A 22,455-nucleotide genomic window follows, 5' to 3' on the forward strand; every position below is an offset into this window, starting at 1 on the left:
TTCTCTACTCCTCCCACTACGGGGTCTGAGACGCCGAAGATTCCCACCATTAGCTCTGACAAATGGAAAACTCTAGTCATTGGCGACTCCATTACCCGCAGTATTAGACTTAAAACGACTCATCCAGCGATCATACACTGTTTACCAGAGGGCAGGGCTACCGACGTTAAGGCTCATCTGAAGATGGTGCTGGCTAAAGCTAAAACTGGCGAGTGTAGAGAGTATAGAGATATTGTTATCCATGTCGGCACCAACGATGTTAGGATGAAACAGTCCGAGATCACCAAGCGCAACATAGCTTATGCGTTTAAATCAGCTAGAAAGATGTGTCGGCATCGAGTAATTGTCTCTGGCCCCCTCCCAGTTAGGGGGAGTGATGAGCTCTACAGCAGAGTCTCACAACTTAATCGCTGGTTGAAAACTCCCAAAAGATAGAATTTGTAGATAATTGGCCCTCTTTCTGGGACTCGCCCACAAACAGGACCAAGCCTGACCTGCTGAGGAGTGACGGACTCCATCCTAGCTGGAGGGGTGCTCTCATCTTATCTACCAACATAGACAGGGCTCTAGCTCCACAATGAAATTGAGTCTGCCACTAGCACAGTCAGTGTAGTCAGCTCAGCTATCACCATTGAGAGTGTGTCTGTGCCTCGACCAAGGTTGGGCAAAACTAAACATGGCGGTGTTCGCCTTAGCAATCTCACTAGGATAAAGACCACCCCCATTTCTGTCATTATTGAAAGAGATCATGATACCTCACATCTCAAAATAGGGCTACTTAATGTTAGATCCCTTACTTCAAAGGCAATTATAATCAATGAACTTATCACTGATCATAATCTTGATGTGATTGGCCTGACTGAAACATGGCTTAAGCCTGATGAATTTAATGTGTTATAAATGAGGCCTCACCTCCTGGCTACACTAGTGACCATATCCCCCATGCATCCCGCAAAGGCGGAGGTGTTGCTAACATTTACGATAGCAAATGTCAATTTACAAAAAAAGATGACGTTTTCGTCTTTTGAGCTTCTAGTCATGAAATCTATACAGCCTACTCAATCACTTTTTATAGCTACTGTTTACAGGTCTCCTGGGCCATATACAGCGTTCCTCATTGAGTTCCCTGAACAGAGATGCTTGTTCTAGGTCCCAAGAAACAAAGAGATCTTCTGTTGAATCTGACAATTAATCTTAATGGTTGTACAGTCGTCTCAAATAAAACTGTGAAAGACCGCGGCATTACTCTGGACCCTGATCTCTCTTTTGAAGAATATATCAAGACTGTTTCAAGGAAAGCTTTTTTCCATCTATGAAACATTGCAAAACTCAGAAACTTTCTGTCCAAAAATGATGCAGAAAAATTAATCCATGCTTTTGTCACTTCTAGGTTAGACTACTGCAATGCTCTACTTTCCGGCTACCCGGATAAAGCACTAAATAAACTTCAGTTTGTGCTAAATACGGCTGCTAGAATCCTGACTAGAACCCCAAAATTGGATCATATTACTCCAGTGCTAGCCTCCCTACACTGGCTTCCTGTCAAAGCAAGGGCTGATTTCAAGGTTTTACTGCTAACCTACAAAGCATTACTTGGGCTTGCTCCTACCCATCTCTCTGATTTGGTCCTGCCGTACATACCTACACGTACGCTACGGTCACAAGACGCAGGCCTCCTAATTGTCCCTAGAATTTCTAAGCAAACAGCTGGAGGCAGGGCTTTCTCCTATAGAACTCCATTTTTATGGAGTTGGTCTGCCTACCCATGTCAGAGACGCAAACTCGGTCTCAACCTTTAAGTCTTTACTGAAGACTCATCTCTTCAGTGGGTCATATGATTGAGTGTAGTCTGGCCCAGGAGTGGGAAGGTGAACGGAAAGGCTCTGGAGCAACGAACCCCCCTTGCTGTCTCTGCCTGGCCGGTTCCCCTCTTTCCACTGGGATTCTCTGCCTCTAACCCTATTACAGGGGCTGAGTCACTGAGTCATTCTCTCATGCCGTCCCTGGAAGGGCTGCGTCACCTGAGTGCGTTGATTCACTGATGTGGTCATCCTGTCTGGGTTGGCGCCCCCCCTTGGGTTGTGCCATGGCAGATATCTTTGTGGGTGGGGTTATATCCTTCCTGTTTGGCCCGTCCGGGGGTGTCCTCGGATGGGGCCACAGTGTCTCCTGACCCCTCCTGTCTCAGCCTCCAGTATTTATGCTGCAGTAGTTTGTGTCGGGGGGCTCGGGTCAGTTTGTTATATCTGGAGTACTTCTCCTGTCCTATTCGGTGTGCTGTGTGAATTTAAGTGTGCTTTCTCTAATTCTCTCTTTCTTTCTCTCTCTCGGAGGACCTGAGCCCTAGGACCATGGCCCAGGACTACCTGACATGATGACTCCTTGCTGTCCCCAGTCCACCTGGCCGTGCTGCTGCACCAGTTTCAACTGTTCTGCCTTATTATTATTCGACCATGCTGGTCATTTATGAACATTTGAACATCTTGGCCATGTTCTGTTATAATCTCCACCCGGCACAGCCAGAAGAGGACTGGCCACCCCACATAGCCTGGTTCCTCTCTAGGTTTCTTCCTAGGTTTTGGCCTTTCTAGGGAGCCACCGTGCTTCTACACCTGCATTGCTTGCTGTTTGGGGTTTTAGGATGGGTTTCTGTACAGCACTTTGAGATATCAGCTGATGTACGAAGGGCTATATAAATAAATACATTTGATTGTCTATTTTGCGAAATATATTGCAGACATGCATATATTTCCCCATAGGAAACAATGGGAAGACTGCATTGTTTCAATATTATTTTTGTTGTTTACATTTTGTTGTTTACAGTTTAACTACACTGCTCAAAAAATAAAGGGAACACTAAAAATAACACATCCTAGATCTGAATGAATAAAATATTCTTATTAAATACTTTTTTCTTTACATAGTTGAATGTGCTGACAACGAAATCACACAAATTATCAATGGATTTTTTGTAATTTTTTTTACCTTTATTTAACCAGGCAAGTCAGTTAAGAACACATTCTTATTTTCAATGACGGCCTGGGAACAGTGGGTTAACTGCCTGTTCAGGGGCAGAACGACAGATTTTTACCTTGTCAGCTCAGGGGTTTGAACTCACAACCTTGCGGTTACTAGTCCAACGCTCTAACCACTAGGCTACTCTGCCGCCCCAAATAAAATGTATCAACCCATGGAGGTCTGGATTTGGAGAAGGCAGCAGAACGCTCTCCACGGTGTCTCCGTCTTCATCTGTAAAGAGCACAGAGCGCCAGTGGCAAATTTGCCAATCTTCGTGTTCTCTGGCATATAAATACATTTGATTTAAAAAGCAAGGGGCCTAAGCAGCTACGCTGGGGAATTCTGTTGAAGAGGCTTCCATTAAAGAACACAATCTGTGTTCTGTTAGACAAGTAACTATTTATCCACAATATAGCAGGGGTTGTAAATCCATAACACATACATTTTTTTCAGCAGCAGACTATGATCGATAATGTCAAAAGCAAGAAAGAAATTTAAAGGCTGATTTACCTCACAGGCTGACTACACCGCTCACGTCGCGTGCACTGCAAAATACTTTTAGAAATCTATGTTATTCAATTATTGTGCCAATGAGTGCCAAAGCCCGTTCTATTTGTCACATATCGCGCTGCAAGTCCCACCTCTCCCATCTCCTCATTGGAGTATAGAAGCAGGTACCCATGTGCCATATCCTCATTGGTTATACCCTCGTGGGCGACTGAAAGACGAACAAGGTCAGTGGCGGTAATGCACCTAATTTATGAAAGTTGCCAATCGCAATATTAAGTCAAGGAAAAAGCCTGGAAAGAGGAGAGATGACTAGAAACAATTTTGTTGACTGTTTTATGTGTGGATTAATTGTCGGAATAGAGGACCTTATGCATTTCAGATAAAATAACAACTCAATGTTTATATCCCAGGACAAATTAGCTAGTAACAGCAAGCTAGCTAAAAAGTACAAACTAGTTAGCAAGTGCAAGCTAGCTAGCTAAATTGCCATAAATGTATAATGCTTTTCGACCTGTCCCAAATTAATATAATTGGTTCAGAGTTCGTTTTGATATGTTAACCTGTGTGGTGTGATCATGTTTAGTGTGGGGGGACAAAATACAAAAATGCACGATGGTGCACGCGCGCAGCCAGTTTGGGTTCCGTGTAAGGCTTGGTAACAGGCTGATTGGTCGGCTATTTTAGCCAGTAAAGGGGGCATTACTATTCTTGGGTAGCGGAATTACTTTAGCTTCCCTCCAGGCCTGAGGGCACATGCTCTCTAGTAGCCTTAAATTGAAGATGTGGCAAATAGGAGTGGCAATATCATCTGCTATTATCCTCAGTAATTTTCCATCCAGATTGTCAAACCCCGGTTGATTGTCATTGTTGATAGACAATTTATTCACCTATTCCACACTGACTTCATGGAAGTACAATTCAGTCTGATATACAGTGTTTGTTGCTGGCATGTCATCCCTAAGTTTGCTTTTCCTGCCAATGAAAAAGTAATTAAACGTAGTCCGCAATATTAGTGGGCTTTGTGATGAATGAGCCATCTGATTCAATGATTGAAGGAGCCGAGTTGGCTTTTTCCCTAAAAATGTAATTTAAGGTGACCCAAAGCGTTTTACTATCATTATTTATATAATGTACAGTGGTTCCTCCTTTAAAAGTTGTGAGCTTGCACCACGGGACTTAGAGGCACCCTAAAACATTTGGTATGAATATTAGTTCAAAACCTACCTATGAACCTCAGTTATCATAGTTGTTGTATCAAATTCATGTCTGAAAGGCATTAATGAAGCCTATGAATAAAGTAGAATATAATAACTTGATCGTGCCAAGTAAGCAAGTCCAAAATACACACATACTATAGTTATTACCACGCATGAGATTCCCACATTGTAGCCTCTACATTGAGTATATTCACTGATCATGTACTCTTCCTTGGAAAATAAAGGTGCGGTTCAGATATGAATCTCTGAGACATTCTTTTTCAGTCATATCAAACTCCATTATTTGAATGATAATATTCACTCAGTTCATCACAATTGCGGTGTCTCCTAAGGAACCTTGGGCCCCCAGTTGGCCCAAAGGTTATCGTCAGAGCGGGTGAAATGGCGATGACAGGACTGGCTTCCTCTCGCACATCAAAACATACCTGCAGACGAGAGAGCATGATTAAGCCTTCTTTTAAAAAATTCTAACATGGTCAGTCATCTTAAATCAGGAGGTGAAATGCAAAACTGACCTTGAATCATTAACTCTGGGACATCTACATCTCTGTCTGTATATTAATGGGAATAATCTCTTTAATAATACTTCCTGTTGACCCGACCAAGTGACATCTCACCTATGATCATGCTGTGCCCTTTGTGTCAGCCAGTTCAGATGCAGGAGGGGTTCACCAAAAGAGCTGATATAACCTAGAGGATTTAGGGAGAAGGGGGAGTGGGATGAAGTGAAGACGAGAGACTTATTGTGTGTGTGGTCTCACCTGGTGTCCACACTAAGTGGCTACAGAATAGTTTATGCTGAAAAACAGACACATGACTTGGCAGCAACAGATAGTCCAGTGAAAATGGCTGTGTTTATGTGGTGGTAAATCTGAAAATTAGCAGCTGACATCTTACGTTTAAAAAAAAATAATGCATGTGAGAGAGGTTCCATGTACAAGACAGGCAGAGATAGAGAAAAATAACATAGAACAGTTTAATTACCTCTGGTTATGGACACTTTTGCCATCAATAAAGCTTCCACAGCCTGTTCCTCGAACAGTGAACACCTGGCCATATCTACATTTTCGACCCCTTGGTCAGCTCGCTCTCTGAAAGTGAAGAAAACAGATATTTTTTTATAGATGTAAAAACAATAACTGATATGACTGTTCAATCTAAAGCAGCAGATGTCATTTTTAGGATACGTCAATACAGCCCAGTGCTGCTTACCTGAGATGCCATCTTCGTAGGCGTCCGCTTTGACTTCCTTTGTGTCGGAAAAAAGTTGCTTTCAGAACAATTATTTTTGATTGAAAATAAAAAAAGGTTTTGCTCTTGACAAAGAGACAAATATACCTACATAGCATATAACAATTTGCCTGTGAATAACCACACCTTCATAAAAACGTGCTGCTGTATGCAGAATTCTTGACGCACAACCGAAGATGCTGCCATATCCTGCCAGCGTGCCCACAAGCGAGCCACTTAGGAGCAGAATGATGATGTGTGGAAGAGGGAAAGGAATGAGATGGGAACAGCAATGTGTTGCAAGTTTAGGGAGGAGGGCTAATAGCTGAACAATAGACTATTCAACCTTTACTAAAGAATAGTCTAATGGTCGAGCTAGGTGTGAAAACCCCCACTCCTATCACAGACCAGATTTGCCCTAATGACCAAGGGGTAGCAAGCAACTCAATGTAATGACTTTGAAATAAGTTACCTTACACGTTATGTTGGCTGACAATTTGTTAGCCACGCTGTCCTTACGAACCACATAGCATATTATTACAGAAGTATGTACCGGTATGTTAGCTAGCTACCTAACGCTAGTAGTTATACATCAAACTTGACAGTATATTAACTATAGGCTACCTACCCAATGTTTATTGACTTGATTATTCTCATCATTCTTAGTTTAGCTAAATGGTATAGTCATTGTGCTTTCTCAATGGACATTCGGGTGCTTTCGTAAATTTGCTCTGGCTATCTATAGGCTGGACAATAGAACGAGTATAAGGCTGAAAAACGGCTTCAGAACGTTGGCTCATAGAAAATTAATGGAATCGAATGTTCCCAGAGCCTGTTTTGACTAGAGTGATCCTTAGGATTCCATTAAAAACGTATCCCTTTTTATTTGACCAATACAATATAATATGTTGGACGAAACTGTAAAAAAACAACTAGTGGGGAAAGTAAACATCCGCACCTCGATGGTGTCAACTGTGCTTATGTCTAAGAGCGTCTGCTAAATGACTTAAATGTAAATGTAAATGTCTGCTTAATGAAAAAGTAGGGGAAAATTAAAAACTGACTATTTCTGGACTAGCGATTGATGACAAACGAGCTCGCTGCCCAGACTTACATAATTACAAAGAGGATATTCTCCAGATTAAAATGGTTCCCATGTAATAGTTTTGCTTCCGTCCCTCTCCTCGCCCCTAATTGGGCTCGAACCAGAGACCCTTTGCACACATAGACAACAGCCACCCTCGAAGCATCGTTACCCATCGCTCCACAAGAACAGCAGCCCATGCAAAACAAGGTGAACAACTACTTCCAGGTCCAGAACGCCGCAGCCCGTCTAGTGTTCAACCTTCCCAAGTTCTCTCACGTCACCCCGCTCCTCCGCTCTCTCCACTGGCTTCCAGTTGAAGCTCGCATCCGCTACAAGACCATGGTGCTTGCCTACGGAGCTGTGAGGGGAACGGCACCTCAGTACCTCCAGGCTCTGATCAGGCCCTACACCCAAATAAGGGCACTGCGTTCATCCACCTCTGGCCTGCTCGCCTCCCTACCACTGAGGAAGTACAGTTCCCGCTCAGCTCAGTCAAAACTGTTTGCTGCTCTGGCTCCCCAATGGTGGAACAAACTCCCTCACGACGCCAGGACAGCGGAGTCAATCACCACCTTCCGGAGACACCTGAAACCCCACCTCTTTAAGGAATACCTAGGATAGGATAAAGTAATCCTTCTCACCCCCCCCCCCCTTAAAATATTTAGATGCACTATTGTAAAGTGGTTGTTCCACTGGATGTCATAAGGTGAATGCACCAATTTGTAAGTCGCTCTGGATAAGAGCGTCTGCTAAATGACTTAAATGTAAATGTAAAATGTCTCAGAGCGAGTGACGTCACCGACTGAAACGCTATTAGCGCACACCCAGCTAACTAGCTAGCCATTTCACAACGGGTACACCCGACTTCAAAAAGATGTAAATATACACATTGCGAGATATTTGGCAAAATAGACAGACAGACATGTCTATGTTTCCCCTATAGGAAACCATGGGAAGACCTCAGAGTTCCAATATTATTTTTGTTGTTTACATTTTGTTATTTGAACTATAAAACGACATGAGCAGGTCTTATTGCCAACAATAGCAAAGCAGGCATTGTGACGTTGAACAATAAGCTGAGAATAGAATGTTCGGAAGGCGAGTTGGTGCCACGGTGCTAATAGAAATAATGGGAGCTGGCAGGGTGAAAAATGCCCTGAAGGCTAGTTTGTCCGTGATGATTTCAAAATGATGGCAAGCAGCTGGGAAATATGGTCATATTATGAAACTGGGCTCCACGGCAGATGCAATTAACTAGTTTTCATCAGAAAATAACGTAAAAAAGTGTGTCCAGTCTTCTATCCACATGGATTTCAGAGCACTCTCGTCTGAGTGTACCAGAGCACAGAATAATTACTTTACGAGCGCTCAACACCCTTTGAATATGGCCGGTGTCAGTAAACGTTGAAAAAAAGCATAATTAAATTGTTTCCAGCAGCACATTTACAGTCACCAACGCTCTGGTTAACACGAAAACTGTCTTACCAGCTCTGCTATGGCGATTAAAATGGTCAGGGTAGGCTAATTTCTGTCTGGAAGTAGCTAGCCAACGTTAGCTTGGGTGCTTGACTGCCGTTGTAAGGCCAGAACACTCAAATCAACCCTTACTCCTCGGCCCGAACATCCAGTGTGCGCTCCGAGAGCGAAACGGTCTGAATTTACAAACCGGCTATGAATGGAAACACCATCATATTAATCAAATTAATTAAGCCAAAGTTCTTAAAATTAATCCCATATACTATGTTATTACAAAAGTTTAAATTCTCTGGTAATGCCAATATGGAATACTTCTCAAAGATGCCCTCTGGTGGTCAAACTAGCAATAACTTGCAATAACAGAAGAAATAGCTGAGAATTAAATGACGTGCCACAGAATGCTGCAGTAACACGCAGGGTGTGCCGTAGTATGACAACTTTTAAAGGAGGATCCACTGTATCTTTGTTTCATAGTGTAGTTTCTTTTTTTAGTTTAGTCACATGGTTTCTTAAATTTGCAGTATGTTTGCCAATCAGTTGGGCTGCCAGACTTTATTGCCATAACTTTTGCCTCATCCCTCTCAACCATACAATTTTTAAATTCCTCATCAATCCAAGGGGATTTAACAGTTTTTACCATCATTATCTTAATGGGTGCGTGCTTATTAGTAACTGGAATAACTAGTTTCATAAATGTGTCAAGTGCAGCATCTGGTTGCTCCTCATTAGAGACCACAGACCAGCAAATATTCTTTAAATCAACATATACAAAACTTCTTGTATGACCTCTTATACACTATATTAGGCCCAGCCTTTGGAACCCCTAACTATAATGACAAAGTAATAAGGCACTTACTTTGATTGGAACACACACGTTCAAAGTTATCATTAGTAATGAATAGCCAGTCGAAAATTGTGCCAGGGAGGAAAACTTTTTTTCTTCTCTTTTGTGGAAGAGAGATGTTATGAAGAGAGAAGTTTTTCCAGCTCAGTAATGCCTCAAACGTAAATTGTCCACGACAGTGAAATGGGCTACTTCTATGTGAATTAATTACGAGGTGGAACACACCTAAATTCAAATTGTTGTTAGAAAATAAAACTTGTTCGAAATAGTTGAAAAATAGCCTATAAATAATTAGCGGGCAGCGTGCCTCTGAGGGCAGCGTGGGTTTAACTGTCCTGTTGGGTAAAAATCACATTTTGTAACAGTGAGTGTATTCTGACATCATGCGCATAAAGATATTCATGCTGGGGCGAACATTAGAGCTATTTCAAACACACAGGTGAAAAAAGGTTAAAGAATGTGAAACAATGTTGTGCATGTTTGCTGCTTTTCATTAAATCATACTGTATATGCCGTTCTTTTGTTGTTGCCTAAAACAAATGTGTTCATATGGTCAGAATATTGTAGCCTATACACTGAGTAAACCAAACATTAAGAAGAACTTCCTAATATTGAGTTGCACCCTCCCTGTCGCCCTCAGAACAGCCTCAATTCATCGGGGCATGAACTCTACAAGGTGTCAAAAACATTCCACATGGATGCTGGCCCATGTTGACAACAATTACTTCCCACAATTTTGTCAAGTTGGCTGGATGTCCTTTAGGTGTTTGACCATTTGTGATACACACAGGAAACTGATGAGCATGAAAAACCCAGCAGCGTTGCAGTTCTTGACACAAACTGGTGCACCTAGCACCCATTGCCATACCCTGTTTAAAGGCACTTTCACCCTCTGAATGTCTCTCAATTGCCTCAAGGCTTAACCCATCTCCTCCCCTTCATCTACACAGATTGAAGTGGATTTAACAATAAGGTATCATAACTTTCGCCTGGATTCACCTCGTCAGTCCTTGTCATGGAAAGAGAGTATACCAAACATTAAGGACACCTGCTATCTATAGCCTACAGAAATGTGATCAGTTATACAGTTCATAAAGAAATATTATCTGGTAAAAGGCTGACATTGGTAAGTTGAAACACAAAGTAACAATAGCCTATGAATAAAGGGACTGCATGTCAATCTATTTATTACTACGCTCTCACCAAGTCACAAGCACAATTATGAGTTCTGTTATTTATGTTTTACATTTATTTAACTAGGCAAGACAGTTAAGAACAAATTCTTATTTACAATGACGGCCTACCCCTGCCAAACCTGGACGATGCTTGGCCAATTGTGTGCCACCCTATGGGACTCCCAATCACGGCCGGATGTGATACAGCCTGGATTCAAACCAGTGATTGTAGTGACATCTCTTGCACTGAGATGCAGTGCCTTAGACTGCTGTGCCACCACTGCAGTGCCTATTTCAATCACCATTTATTCATTGAAATCAGTGCTGCCATGTTAGTCATCTTTACATTTGTGGGAGAGCAACAATTCCAGACAAAATAACCTTTTTTTCTTTTTACAAACTCCAAGGTCCTCTGATAATAGCCTACGAGTCTTTTGTGCGACGACATCCCTGTGTTTTCCAAGACATTACAGGGTGCTGGTGCTGCTCGCAGTTAGAGCAAGAAAACAAGAACTGATTTGATAAATTGATGCTTAAAACAAAGCACTGCGCACTTATTCATACGAATGTCCTACATTGGGAAATGGCAAGTTCACGTTCTCATCCATAAATGCATCTAAAATGCAAGTGCACTGTTCAAAAGCTCACATCAGCACGATGGGGGGCCATCTACTGTGGATCGCTAAAATAATGATTATTATCACACTTTCTCAATATGAATAGCCTATTATGTGGACACACGTTTGGCAACAAGCACGAGACAGTGTAGCTTTTTACCGTCTAAAAACCTCCAGGCTTCCGTCATACTGGTAAATCAGTACAGTCGTCTGGACACCTTTCTCCTAGTGCTGATCAGTCACAATCAGTCTTCTTTTCATATCGAGAAAATGCAACTAGTAGCCTGTTAACAGTTAGACTTTACATATTGGTGCCAATCACTAGTAGCTTAATACTCCTCCAATCGATGGAAAGATTTGGTGTGCTGCTGACAAGTTTGAGGAGATTGGCCAAAACAAGCTGTCATGCCTTGCTGAAGGCAATTCCTACCCAACATTTAGGGTTTGAGTCTACTTTTCAATTAAAAACATCCTAGGCCTAGTTTAATTACTGATAATTCGATTCTAAAGATGTTAGATAATTTTTTAATTGACAAAGATATTTACAGACAGCTTTAAATAGCCAGCTGTGTGTACAGGTGCAAACTAAATAATTTGCTTCTTTTGCAGCATTTGCTGAACAATATAATGCTTTGCTGAGGTGCTTCAGGGGGATATCATCCCCATGGGTGGAGCTAGGCTGTATGACTGCGCCGGGACCGTTGAAGCCAGGGGTACAAAACTGTTTGCCAATTTGACTGGACTTCCCAGGGTCCGCAAAGCCCATTCTCTATGGGCCGCTGCCTCGCACTAGGCCTTCCAATCCCTCTTGGGGAGGGATTTGTCGATAGCGGTGGCCACTCAGCCATGGAGAGGGGACTAGGCTGTTGGAAGGTCGTCTAGGGGTCAGCGGGGTGGAGAATGAGAAGTTGGGTGGTGGAGGCATCTCCAAATCATTGTGCATCTTCACAAGACACAGATCTTCACAAGTGCATCTTTGCAAGCCCCATGTAGTCTACTGCAAGAAGACAACTCGGGCCTCTCCACATTTCCCGAACCAGAGCATAGTTAATGCAACTCCTAAAGCATATGAAACACTCGTCCCTTCCTCCGATCGGGGAGTAAGTAAGCTAGGGTCAGTAAGCTAAGCCTCAAAACTTGTCTGTTTAGTGGGTTTTTGGGACAGAAAAAGCAGTCCCAGAAGTAAAGCTAATTGTTTTGCAGAATCCATAGCAGATGCAGTTGAAGTCGGAAGTTTACATACACTTAGGTTAATGACCCGTAGGTCATTAAAACTCGTTTTTTTTTCAATCACTCCACACATTTATTGTTAACTATAGTTTTGGCAAATCGGTTAGGACATCTACTTTGTGCATGACAAGTCATTTTTCCAACAATTGATTACAGATAGAATATTTCACTTATAATATCACAATTCCAGTGGGTCAAACGTTTACATACACTGTTCACTGTGCCTTTAAACAGCTTGGAAAATTCCAGAATATTATGTCATGATTTAGAAGCTTCTGATAGCTAAATTGACATAATTTGAGTCAATTGGAGGTGTACCTGTGGATGTATTTCAAGGCCTACCTTCAAACTCTGTGCCTCTCAAAAGAAATCAGCCAAGACCTCAGAAAACAATTGGAGACATACACAAGTCTGGTTCATCCTTGGGAGCAATTTCAAAACACCTGAAGGTACCACGTTCATCTGTACAAACAATAGTACGCAAGTATAAACACCATGGGACAACGCAGCCATCCTACCGCTCAGGTAGGACGGCTGCGAATCAATCTCAGAACAGCAGCAAATCAATCTCAGAACAGCAGCAAAGGACCTTGTGAAGATGCTGGAGGAAATAGGTACAAAACTATCTATATCCACAGTAAAAGGAGTCCTATATCGAACATAACCTGAAAGGCCACTCAGCAAGGAAGAAGCCACTGCTCCAAAACCTCCATAAAAAAGCCAGACTACGGTTTGCAACAAAGATCGTACTTTTTGGAGAATGTCCTCAGGTCTGATAAAACAAAAATATAACTGTTTGGCCATAATGACCATCGTTATGTTTGGAGGAAAAAAGGGGAGGCTTGCAAGCCGAAGAACACCATCCCAAACATGAAGCACGGGGGTGGCAGCATCATGTTGTGGGGGTGGCAGCATCATGTTGTGGGGGTGCTTTGCTGCAGGAGGGACTGGTGCACCTTACAAAATAAATGGCATCACGAGGCAGGAAAATTATGGGGATATATTGAAGCAACATCTCAAGACATCAGGAAGTTAAAGCTTGTTCGCAAATGGGTCTTCCAAATAGCCCCAAGCATACTTCCAAAGTTGTGGCAAAATGGCTTAAGGACAACAAAGTCAAGGTATTGGAGTGGCCATCACAAAGCCCTGACCTCAATCCTTGTGGGGGAAAAGCGTACGCGAGCAAGGAGGCCAACAAACCTGACTCAGTTACACCAGCTCTGTCATGAGGAATGGGCCAAAATTCACCCAATTTATTTTTATTTTATGTAGGCAAGTTGAGAACAAGTTCTTATTTACAATTGCGACCTGGCCAAGATAAAGCAAAGCAGTTCGACACAAACAACGACACAGTTAAACATGGAGTAAAACAAACATACAGTCAATAATACAGTATAAACAAGTCTATATACGATTATTGTGGGATGCTTGTGAAAGGCTGCCCGAAGCAGCATGTTACCAAATACTAATTGAGTGTATGTATGATGAAAGAAATAAAAGCTGAAATAAATAATTCTCTACTATTATTCTGACAATTCACATTCTTAAAGTAAAGTGGTCCTAACTGACCTAAGACAGGGAATTTTGACTAGGATGAAATGTCAGGAATTGTGAGAAACTGTGTTTAAAGCTATTTGGCTAAGGTGTATGTAAACTTCTGACTTCAACTGTACATAAAGGTTGATACAACACAGTTCTCACACACCCTAGTAAAGGTTGAGACAACACAGTTCTGACCCACCCTGGTAAAGGATGAGTAAACACGGTTCTCACCCTCCCTGGTAAAATGCACACAGGTAGAATCCACTGGGAAAGCAGTCAGAGTTCGTTGAAAGCCATCCCAGCTCTATTAATGCATTTATCTCATCAAAGATACATGCATACATAATGATTAATAAGAGATAGATATAATCCGGTTCTAAATCCTAGAAAACTACAGTCTGGGTTGAAGAAGAGAAGACGGCGTGGGACTCACCTTTGACTCTAGAAGGGAGAGACGCTTGCAGGGGGCTGTCAAGGCTGTGCGTGTGAGAGCTGGGACTGGCGTACACCTCCCGCTTCTGATTGTGGGCCAGTGCTAGCCTGCGACCCACACTGAAGAGTCCACCTCCTCCTCGGTCCAGGGTGGAGGAGCTGGTGTGGGTCTGGTACAGGTTGAAGGGCCGAGAAGAGTGGCCCTTCTTTACTGGACCTGTCTAAGTAAGTAACAAACAAACAAAAAACACACTCTCGCGGTCTCGCTCTCTAAAAACTCAGCAGTCATAACAGACAGTAGTAATAGACTGCTACAAATAATCTTTCTGACTAACTAACGCCTCAGAATCAGGATCGCAGCAGACACCATACAGTTGTGAAGGACTGGGTCGTATTGATTAGGGCTTGCAAGTGAAAACATTTTAAAACATTTAATAACGAGAAAAAGTGTTAATTTACCAAATAGTTCCTCCCTGTTTTACTCCGTTTTTTTCTCCATTTGATACCAAATGAACACGACCATAATATTGCTGACCTTGTCATCCAGGTCATCATCACTCTCGTCCAGATCATCCTGACGCAGCTGCCACTCATATTCCACGTGCATGTTGAACTGGTTACTCTGGGACTGGTTGATCTGGTACACAACAGGAGAATTGCCACGTGTCAATCATCATATATCATACTATATAGAAACACAGCCACTGCATACTATATATAAATATATATCACATTGGTGATAAGGTGAATGCACCAATTTGTAAGTCGCTCTGGATAAGAGTGTCTGCTAAATGACTTAAATGTAAATGTAATTAGCATGAACTTGGACAGGAACCTTCACTGCCTCTGCACTAAGCAATTTATACATTTTTTGTCTACGCTATTGAAATCAATCGATCAATACAAAATAAATCAAGATTCCTTTGGTGTCCACAGACTAAGGAGAAAAAATATATATTGACAAGGAGGTGCTGCCGGCTATGAATAAAGAGTGAATTGGTTTAGTTAATTACTTAAAGCCCCTAGTCCTTGAACAGTGTAGCTGTAAGTCAGCTGTAGTCAGGGTGGACTCACCAGCTCCTCACAGTGCGTGTTTTTTAATCTGCTAGCAATATCCAGCCCAGTCTCGCCCACCTCATTCTCTGAAAGAGAAACAACAAAGAGCACAGCTGGGATCATCATCAAGCATTAATGGCTGGCACAACAACCACTTGTAAGCAAAGCCACAATATATGAAGCCTTCATTGTCACGTGGCACAACACAATAATAAAATACATTACAACTTTTTACCTCAAATTAGTCCTTTTGGAAGTTTTTCTTGGTAAGCCATTCTCATGATGATTTTTGTCAGTTGTTGTTGAGCACCCCTCCTTTCTTTTTTTTGCTGAAGGCCCACCTGAACGCTTACCTATTTATTGGCATTTTGACACTATCTGGCCTGACGCCGCTCACAATTTCTGACTAACCATAAAGGAGGATCTACCACTATTGTTGGAATATACTTTAATTAATGAAGAATAACTTAGTTTGCTGAAATCAGAGCAAATACTGCCGAACACTCAGAACCTTCATCCTTTACGGATTAATAAGCACAAAACATCCTCCTACCGCACTCCCTGTTCAATGACTTGGCACAAGTACCTGAACATGCAGAATCCACAAAAAAAGTATTGAGCTCCTAGACATACTATTGACTTAGAAACACATACAGAGGTGTTTTTCGGATTCACAAAGCCCTAGCTTTTGGCTTTATGAAGAGTTTTTGTGCAAATGAAAACATATCTTGAATAAATGCTCTTTGGATTTGATGCTGCTCTTCATTGAGAAACCCAAGGCAGAAAAATAAAGAATCTCCATTGACCTCTCGAAATGAAAATCCAACAAAAAGTGGATATAGAGACCACACTCCAATGAGATTATCCATATCAAATCACATTTTATTTGTCACATGCGACAAATACAACAGGTAGACCTTACCATGAAATGCTTACTTTATAAGCCCTTAACAAAGCAGTTCAAGAAATTGAGTAAATAAAATATTTTCTACGTAAACTAAAGTAAAATATAAAATAAAAAGTAACACAAGATTACATAACAATAACGAGGCTATACAAGGGGGTCAACGTAAATAGTCCGATGGCAATTTTATAAATTGTTCAGCAGTCGTATTGCTTGGGTGTAGAAGCTGTTAAGGAGCCTTTTCGACAGGGCGATCCGGTACCACTTGCCGTACAGTAGCAGAGAGAACAGTCTATGACTTGGGTGACTGGAGTCTGACAATTTTATGGGCCTTCCTCTGACACCGCCTAGTATATAGGTCCTGGATGGCAGAAAGCTTGGGCACAGTGATGTATTGGGTCGTATGAACTACCCTCTGTGGCGCCTTATGATGATGCAACCGGTCAGGATGCTCTTGATGGTGCAGCTGTAGAACCTTTTGAGGATCGGATTTGCCGAAGGGAGGGCGGGGCCTTGTATGCATCGCAGAAGTTAGAGTAGCAGAGATCCAGTGTCTTCCTCGAGCAGGAGGTACAGTCAATGTGCTGGTAGAATTTAGGAAGCCTTGTTCTCAAAATAGCTTTGTTAAAATTCCCAGCCACAATAAATGCAGCCTCAGGATATATGGTTTCCAGTTTACATAGAGTCCAGTGAAGTTATTCCAGGCTAACATCGAGGTGTCTGCTTGGGGAGTGGGGAGGGGGTATACACGGCTGTGACTATAATCGAAGAAAACATTTTGGGGAGATAATGCGGTCGGCATTTGATTGTAAGGAATTCTAGGTCTTTGGTTTGGATAGGTTTTAATCGTCACAGCGGGAGGGATATACTTGCAGATGAACTCAGTCACCGTGTCAGTGCATATGTCAACGTTATTCTCAGAGGCAACCCGTAACATATCCCATTCCGCGTTATCAAAACAAGCATAGATTCCGATTCGTCAGACCAGCGTTGACCAGTCCTTACCATGGGTTTCTGCCTATAGGAGCAGGATGGAGGCGTGATCTGATTTGCCGTAGGGAGGGCCTTGAAGCCATTCCGGAAGGGAGAGTAGCAATGGTCATAAGATTTTGATGCACGAGTGGAGCAGGAAATGTGTTGATAACTCTTCGGTAACGTTTTCCTAAGATTTGTTTTATTAAAGTCCCCAGCTACAATAAAGGAACTCAAGTCTTTTTGTTCACCCGACTAAGAATACCTCACAATCAAATGCCAACCACATTACATATTTAGAGAATTCTCTTCGGACATCGTCAGGATGGGGCCTTCGAAGGGCCTTCCTGTACGTAACCGCAATCACGCCATGAGCAGATAATCATGAAACATACCTCCCCCTTTCTTTTTTCCAAAGGATTCTTTATTCCTGTCTGCGCAATATACCCAGTTGGCTGAATGGACGGGGACATTATATCCGGAGAGAGAGACATGATTCCATGAAACAGAGTACAGTCGTGGCCAAAAGTTGAGAACGACACAAATATGAATTTTCAAAGTCTGCTGCCTCAGTTTGTATGATGGCAATTTGCATACACTCCAGAATGTTATGAAGACTGATCAGATGAATTGCAAAGTCCCTTTTTGCCATGCAAATTAACTGAATCCCCCCCCCCAAAAAAATTCCACTGCATTAGAGCCCTGCCACAAAAGTACCATCTGACATGTCAGTGATTCTCTCGTTAACACAGGTGTGAGTGTTGACGAGGACAAAGCTGTAGATCACTCTGTCATGCTGATTGATTTCGAATAACAGACTGGAAACTTCAAAAGGAGGGCGGTGCTTGGAATCATTGTTCTTCCTCTGTTAAACATGGTTACCTGCAAGGAAACACGTGCCGTCATCATTGCTTTGCACAAAAAAGGGCTTCACAGGCAAGGATATTGCTGCCAGTAAGATTGCACCTAAATCCACCATTTATCAGATCATCAAGAACTTCAAGGAGAGCGGTTCAACTGTTGTGCAGATTGCTTCAGGGTGCCCAAGAAAGTCCAGCAAGCACCAGGACCGTCTCCTAAAGTTGATTCAGCTGCGGGATCGGGGCACCACCACCTACAGCGCTGGCTCAGGAATGGCAGCAGGCAGGTGTGAGTGCATCTCCACGCACAGTGAGGCAAAGACTTTTTGAGGATGGCCTGGTGTCAAGAAGGGCAGCAAAGAAGCCACTTCTCTCCAGGAAAAACATCAGGGACAGACTGATATTCTGCAAAAGGTACAGAGATTGGACTGCTGAGGACTGGGGTAAAGTCATTTTCTCTGATGAATCCCTTTCCGATTGTTTGGGGCATCCAGAAAAAAGCTTGTCCGGAGAAGACAAGGTGAGCGCTACCAACAGTCCTGTGTCATGCCAACAGTAAAGCATCCTGAGACCATTCATGTGTGGGGTTGCTTCTCAGCCAAGGGAGTCAGCTTACTCACATTTTTTCTTAAGAACACAGCCATGAATAAAGAATGGTACCAACACATCCTCCGAGAGCAACTTCTCCCAATCATCCAGTAACAGTTTGGTGATGATAAATGCCTTTTCCAGCATGATGGAGCACCTTTCCATAAGACAAAAGTGATAACTAAGTGACTCGGGGAACAAAACATTGATATTTTTGGTCCATGGCCAGGAAACTCCCCAGACCTTAATCCCATTGAGAACTTTTCAATTTTCAAGAGGCGGGTGGACCAACAAAAACCCACAAATTCTGACAAACTCCAAGCATTGATTATGCAAGAATGGGCTGCCATCAGTCAGGATGTGGGCCAGAAGTTAATTGACAGCATGCCAGGGCGGATTGCAGAAGTCTTGAAAAAGAAGGGTCAACACTGCAAATATTGACTCTTTGCATTAACTTCATGTAATTGTCTATAAAAGCCTTTAACACTTATGAAATGCTTGTAATTATACTTCAGTATTCCATAGTAACATCTGACAAAAATATCTAAAGACACTGAGGCAGCAGACTTTGTGAAAATTAATATTTGTGTCATTCTCAAAACTTTTGGCCACGACTGTATATCTCTCGAAGGAGATTCTCACCATGAGCTTGTCTAGTTTCCTGAACATTAGCGAGCAATATACTGGTAAGCGTTGGATGGGATGCACGCCTCCTGAATCAATCTTGGAGCAGTCTCTGGGATAAGTGGAATTGCCTTGGGGGGTTCGAACAAAGGGTCCAATTCAGGAAAGTCGTATTTCTTGTAGATTTCTGGGGAGTTACAGCCGCTCTCATCTCCAAAAGTTATTTCTTGCTGTAAGTAATAGTGCAAAGGACGTTCTGAGCTAATAATGTGAGAAATAACATGCAAAAAAACTAAACACTGCAAAGTTGCTTAGGAGCCATGAACAGGGCGACCATGTCTATCAGTGCCATTTTGTTAGGTTTGGCCCTCTCAAGTCTCGTAGATCAATGCACTGCTCTCTTTTATAATTTATAAGGCCATCTTGTGCAAACTTCTGCCATACCTTACTCCATTGTTAAATTACAGATATACGGGTCACCAGTTCCTATCACAGGGATGGCGAACGCTGGAGATCCCTTCGATTCCACTGAAGGTAGATCTGCATTCAGTTTTTTTGCACCTTACGTGTGGAATGATCTCCAAATGCCTTTAGGGCATTTCAGACAGGGCATTTCATAGATAAGGAATTTCAGACATTGCATTTCAGACACAGCCCAACATTAAAGATCCTTCAAAGTCAACTCTGATTTATCTTGTTTTAACGAATTTCTTCGCCCAAGATATTAGTGACCATTGACCAGTGTGTCAGAGAGCCTTGTGTCATCACAAAGAGGAACTTTAAAACTTCAGTGAACATTATCTTTCTTTTATGACCCGGATTGTAATTTCAGCTATCCCTGAACCAGATTTAGCATTCAGCCTTTTTGCAGATGTTTTCTATGCTATTGTGGATAATTAGGTAGATTGAATGCATGGTACTCTCCGTAATTATCAGAAGTCATTCATAAAAGAGATGATGCTTGGGTCAAAGCCAGGAACACAGGATTAGGTCTGCAGTTGCAAGCGTTTAAGGAATTGAGAAATCATTGTGTAAGAAATCAGAAAGGCTAAATCTGATTATGTAACCGTTCTTTCGGATTGTAATGGGAACCCGGCAAAATTCTGGAAAACTGTCAAATCCCTAATGGGATCTACTTCCTCCTCTTTGCCACAAGACAAAAAAATGCTATCATTGATGTATTTAATCACCAATTTATTTCAGCTCTCTCTCTCTTTGAAATAACTTCTAAGTCTATTCACAATGATACTGGGCAGAACCATTCCAGAACCATTTCAAGGCTTCCTTGTCTAGCTAAGATTCCCGAATCCTTGGTAAATGAACAACTATTCTCTTTTCTATCTGAGAAATGTATTTTGAATGTCGAACAATCATGGTTTAGGTATTAGGCATAGCATTATTACAGCAATCACTTTAGTTGCTAATGATCTTGTCATTGCTTTTGATACTGCTTAACATTTGATTAAATAAGTTGTCCTCAATAGGCCTGAGTTCCGACACATGTTCATGGTTTCATGATTATCTTCATGGCAGAACTCAGGACATCGTGATTGATGAGGTTAAGTCAGAATTTCTTGAAGCACAAGAAGCAGTGTTCCGCAGGGTTCGATACTAGAAACGGTTCTTTTCACTATTTATATCAATGTTATTGGTCAATCTGTAAAAAGAAATATATCATCTAAATGTGGCTGATACTATTATGTATGCAATTGCCCCATCTGCTGACCTGGCTGTGACAAGACTACAGTCCGATTTTGCAGTTGTGCAGGAAGTCCTTACTGATTTAAAACTCGTACTTAAATACGGGCAAAATACATGTTGTTTTCAGTTCTAGTCAGATTGTCTCAATTGCCTTCTCTTTACTCATCGGATGGTTAAATAATCGAACAAGTTGCTGCATACAAATACCTTGGTATTGATTGTTTAAAAAAAAACATACGACTGAGCTTGTTAATAAACTAAGATTTAACGTGGGCCTTCTTTTTTTTTTATAGAAACAGATCTGGTCTCTCTCTAGTCAGCAGGAAGCAAATTGTGCAATCAACCTTTCTCCCTGTTCTTGATTATGGTGATAATATTTATCAAAGTGCAGCTGCCTCTACTCTTAAACCCTTGGCTGCACTTTTTCATAGCGCCCTTCGTTTTATCACAAGAGACAGTTTTATTACTCTTCACTGTATTCTTTACCAAAAGGTTGGTGTCTACAGAGTGACACGGAACCCAAATCAGTCGTGCGCTATCGTGCATAAATTTATTCCCCCCACACCAAACGTGATCATGACACACAGGTTAAAATATCAAAACAAACTCTGAACCAATTACACTAATTTGGGGACAGGTTGAAAAACATACATTTATGGCAATTTAGCTAGCTAGCTTGCACTTGCTAGCTAATTTGTCCTATTTAGATAGCTTGCTGTTGCTAGCTAATTTGTCCTGGGATATAAACATTGAGTTGTTATTTTACCTGAAATGGACAAGGTCCTCTACTCCAACAATTAATCCACAAATAAAACGGTCAACCGAATCGCTTCTAGTCATGTCTCCTCCTTCCAGGCCTTTTCTTCTCTGGACTATATTGCGATTGGCAACTTTCATAAATTAGGTTCATTACCGCCACCGACCTCGTTCGTCTTTCAGTCACCCACGTGGGTATAACCAATGAGGAGATTGGAGTGGTGGGACTTGCAGCGCGAAATGCGACACAAATAGAGCTGACTTCTATTTTAGCTCTTGGCAACGCAGACGCTCGTGGGCGTGCGCGAACAGTGTGGGTACAATAATTTAATAATATAGATGTATTTATGTATATTGCAATGCTCTCGCACGCTCTCGCAGTGTATATTGTATTTTGATGTGTATTGTGTTAGACAGGGCTCATCTAAAAGAGACCTTAAAATGTTAAATAAGAACCTTTAGGCTTTTTAAAAAGAAGATCAATTAAGAGAAGATTAATCACTTAGTCCTATTGATATCAATGCATGACATTGACTACAGTCAAAGTGAATTATGCCTCACACAGAACAGCATGGATGGAACATGGATAGACATTGAACAGAGAAGGCATTTCTGA

General features: G+C 41.9%; 1 protein-coding gene across 2 annotated transcripts in view; it reads right to left on the bottom strand.

Moving 5' to 3' along the window:
- unm_sa1614 (un-named sa1614) overlaps positions 1-22,455 on the bottom strand; it is a 102,677-nt gene that overhangs the window by 41,138 nt on the left and 39,084 nt on the right. The window contains exons 20-26 of one of the 2 annotated variants that reach the window (XM_046319914.1): positions 15,453-15,520; positions 14,914-15,015; positions 14,380-14,599; positions 5,958-5,994; positions 5,730-5,836; positions 5,363-5,435; positions 4,822-5,170 (exon numbers count right to left, since the gene is read on the bottom strand). In XM_046319914.1, the coding sequence (XP_046175870.1) occupies positions 5,113-5,170; positions 5,363-5,435; positions 5,730-5,836; positions 5,958-5,994; positions 14,380-14,599; positions 14,914-15,015; positions 15,453-15,520 (665 nt within the window). In that variant the 3' untranslated portion in view covers positions 4,822-5,112. Of the gene's footprint in view, positions 1-4,821; positions 5,171-5,362; positions 5,436-5,729; positions 5,837-5,957; positions 5,995-14,379; positions 14,600-14,913; positions 15,016-15,452; positions 15,521-22,455 lie in introns of those variants that run through there. The other variant, XM_046319913.1, reaches the window with a different exon arrangement.

The sequence above is a fragment of the Oncorhynchus gorbuscha genome, linkage group LG21 (genome assembly GCF_021184085.1).
Source record: "Oncorhynchus gorbuscha isolate QuinsamMale2020 ecotype Even-year linkage group LG21, OgorEven_v1.0, whole genome shotgun sequence".
Taxonomy (NCBI): Eukaryota; Metazoa; Chordata; class Actinopteri; order Salmoniformes; family Salmonidae; genus Oncorhynchus; species Oncorhynchus gorbuscha.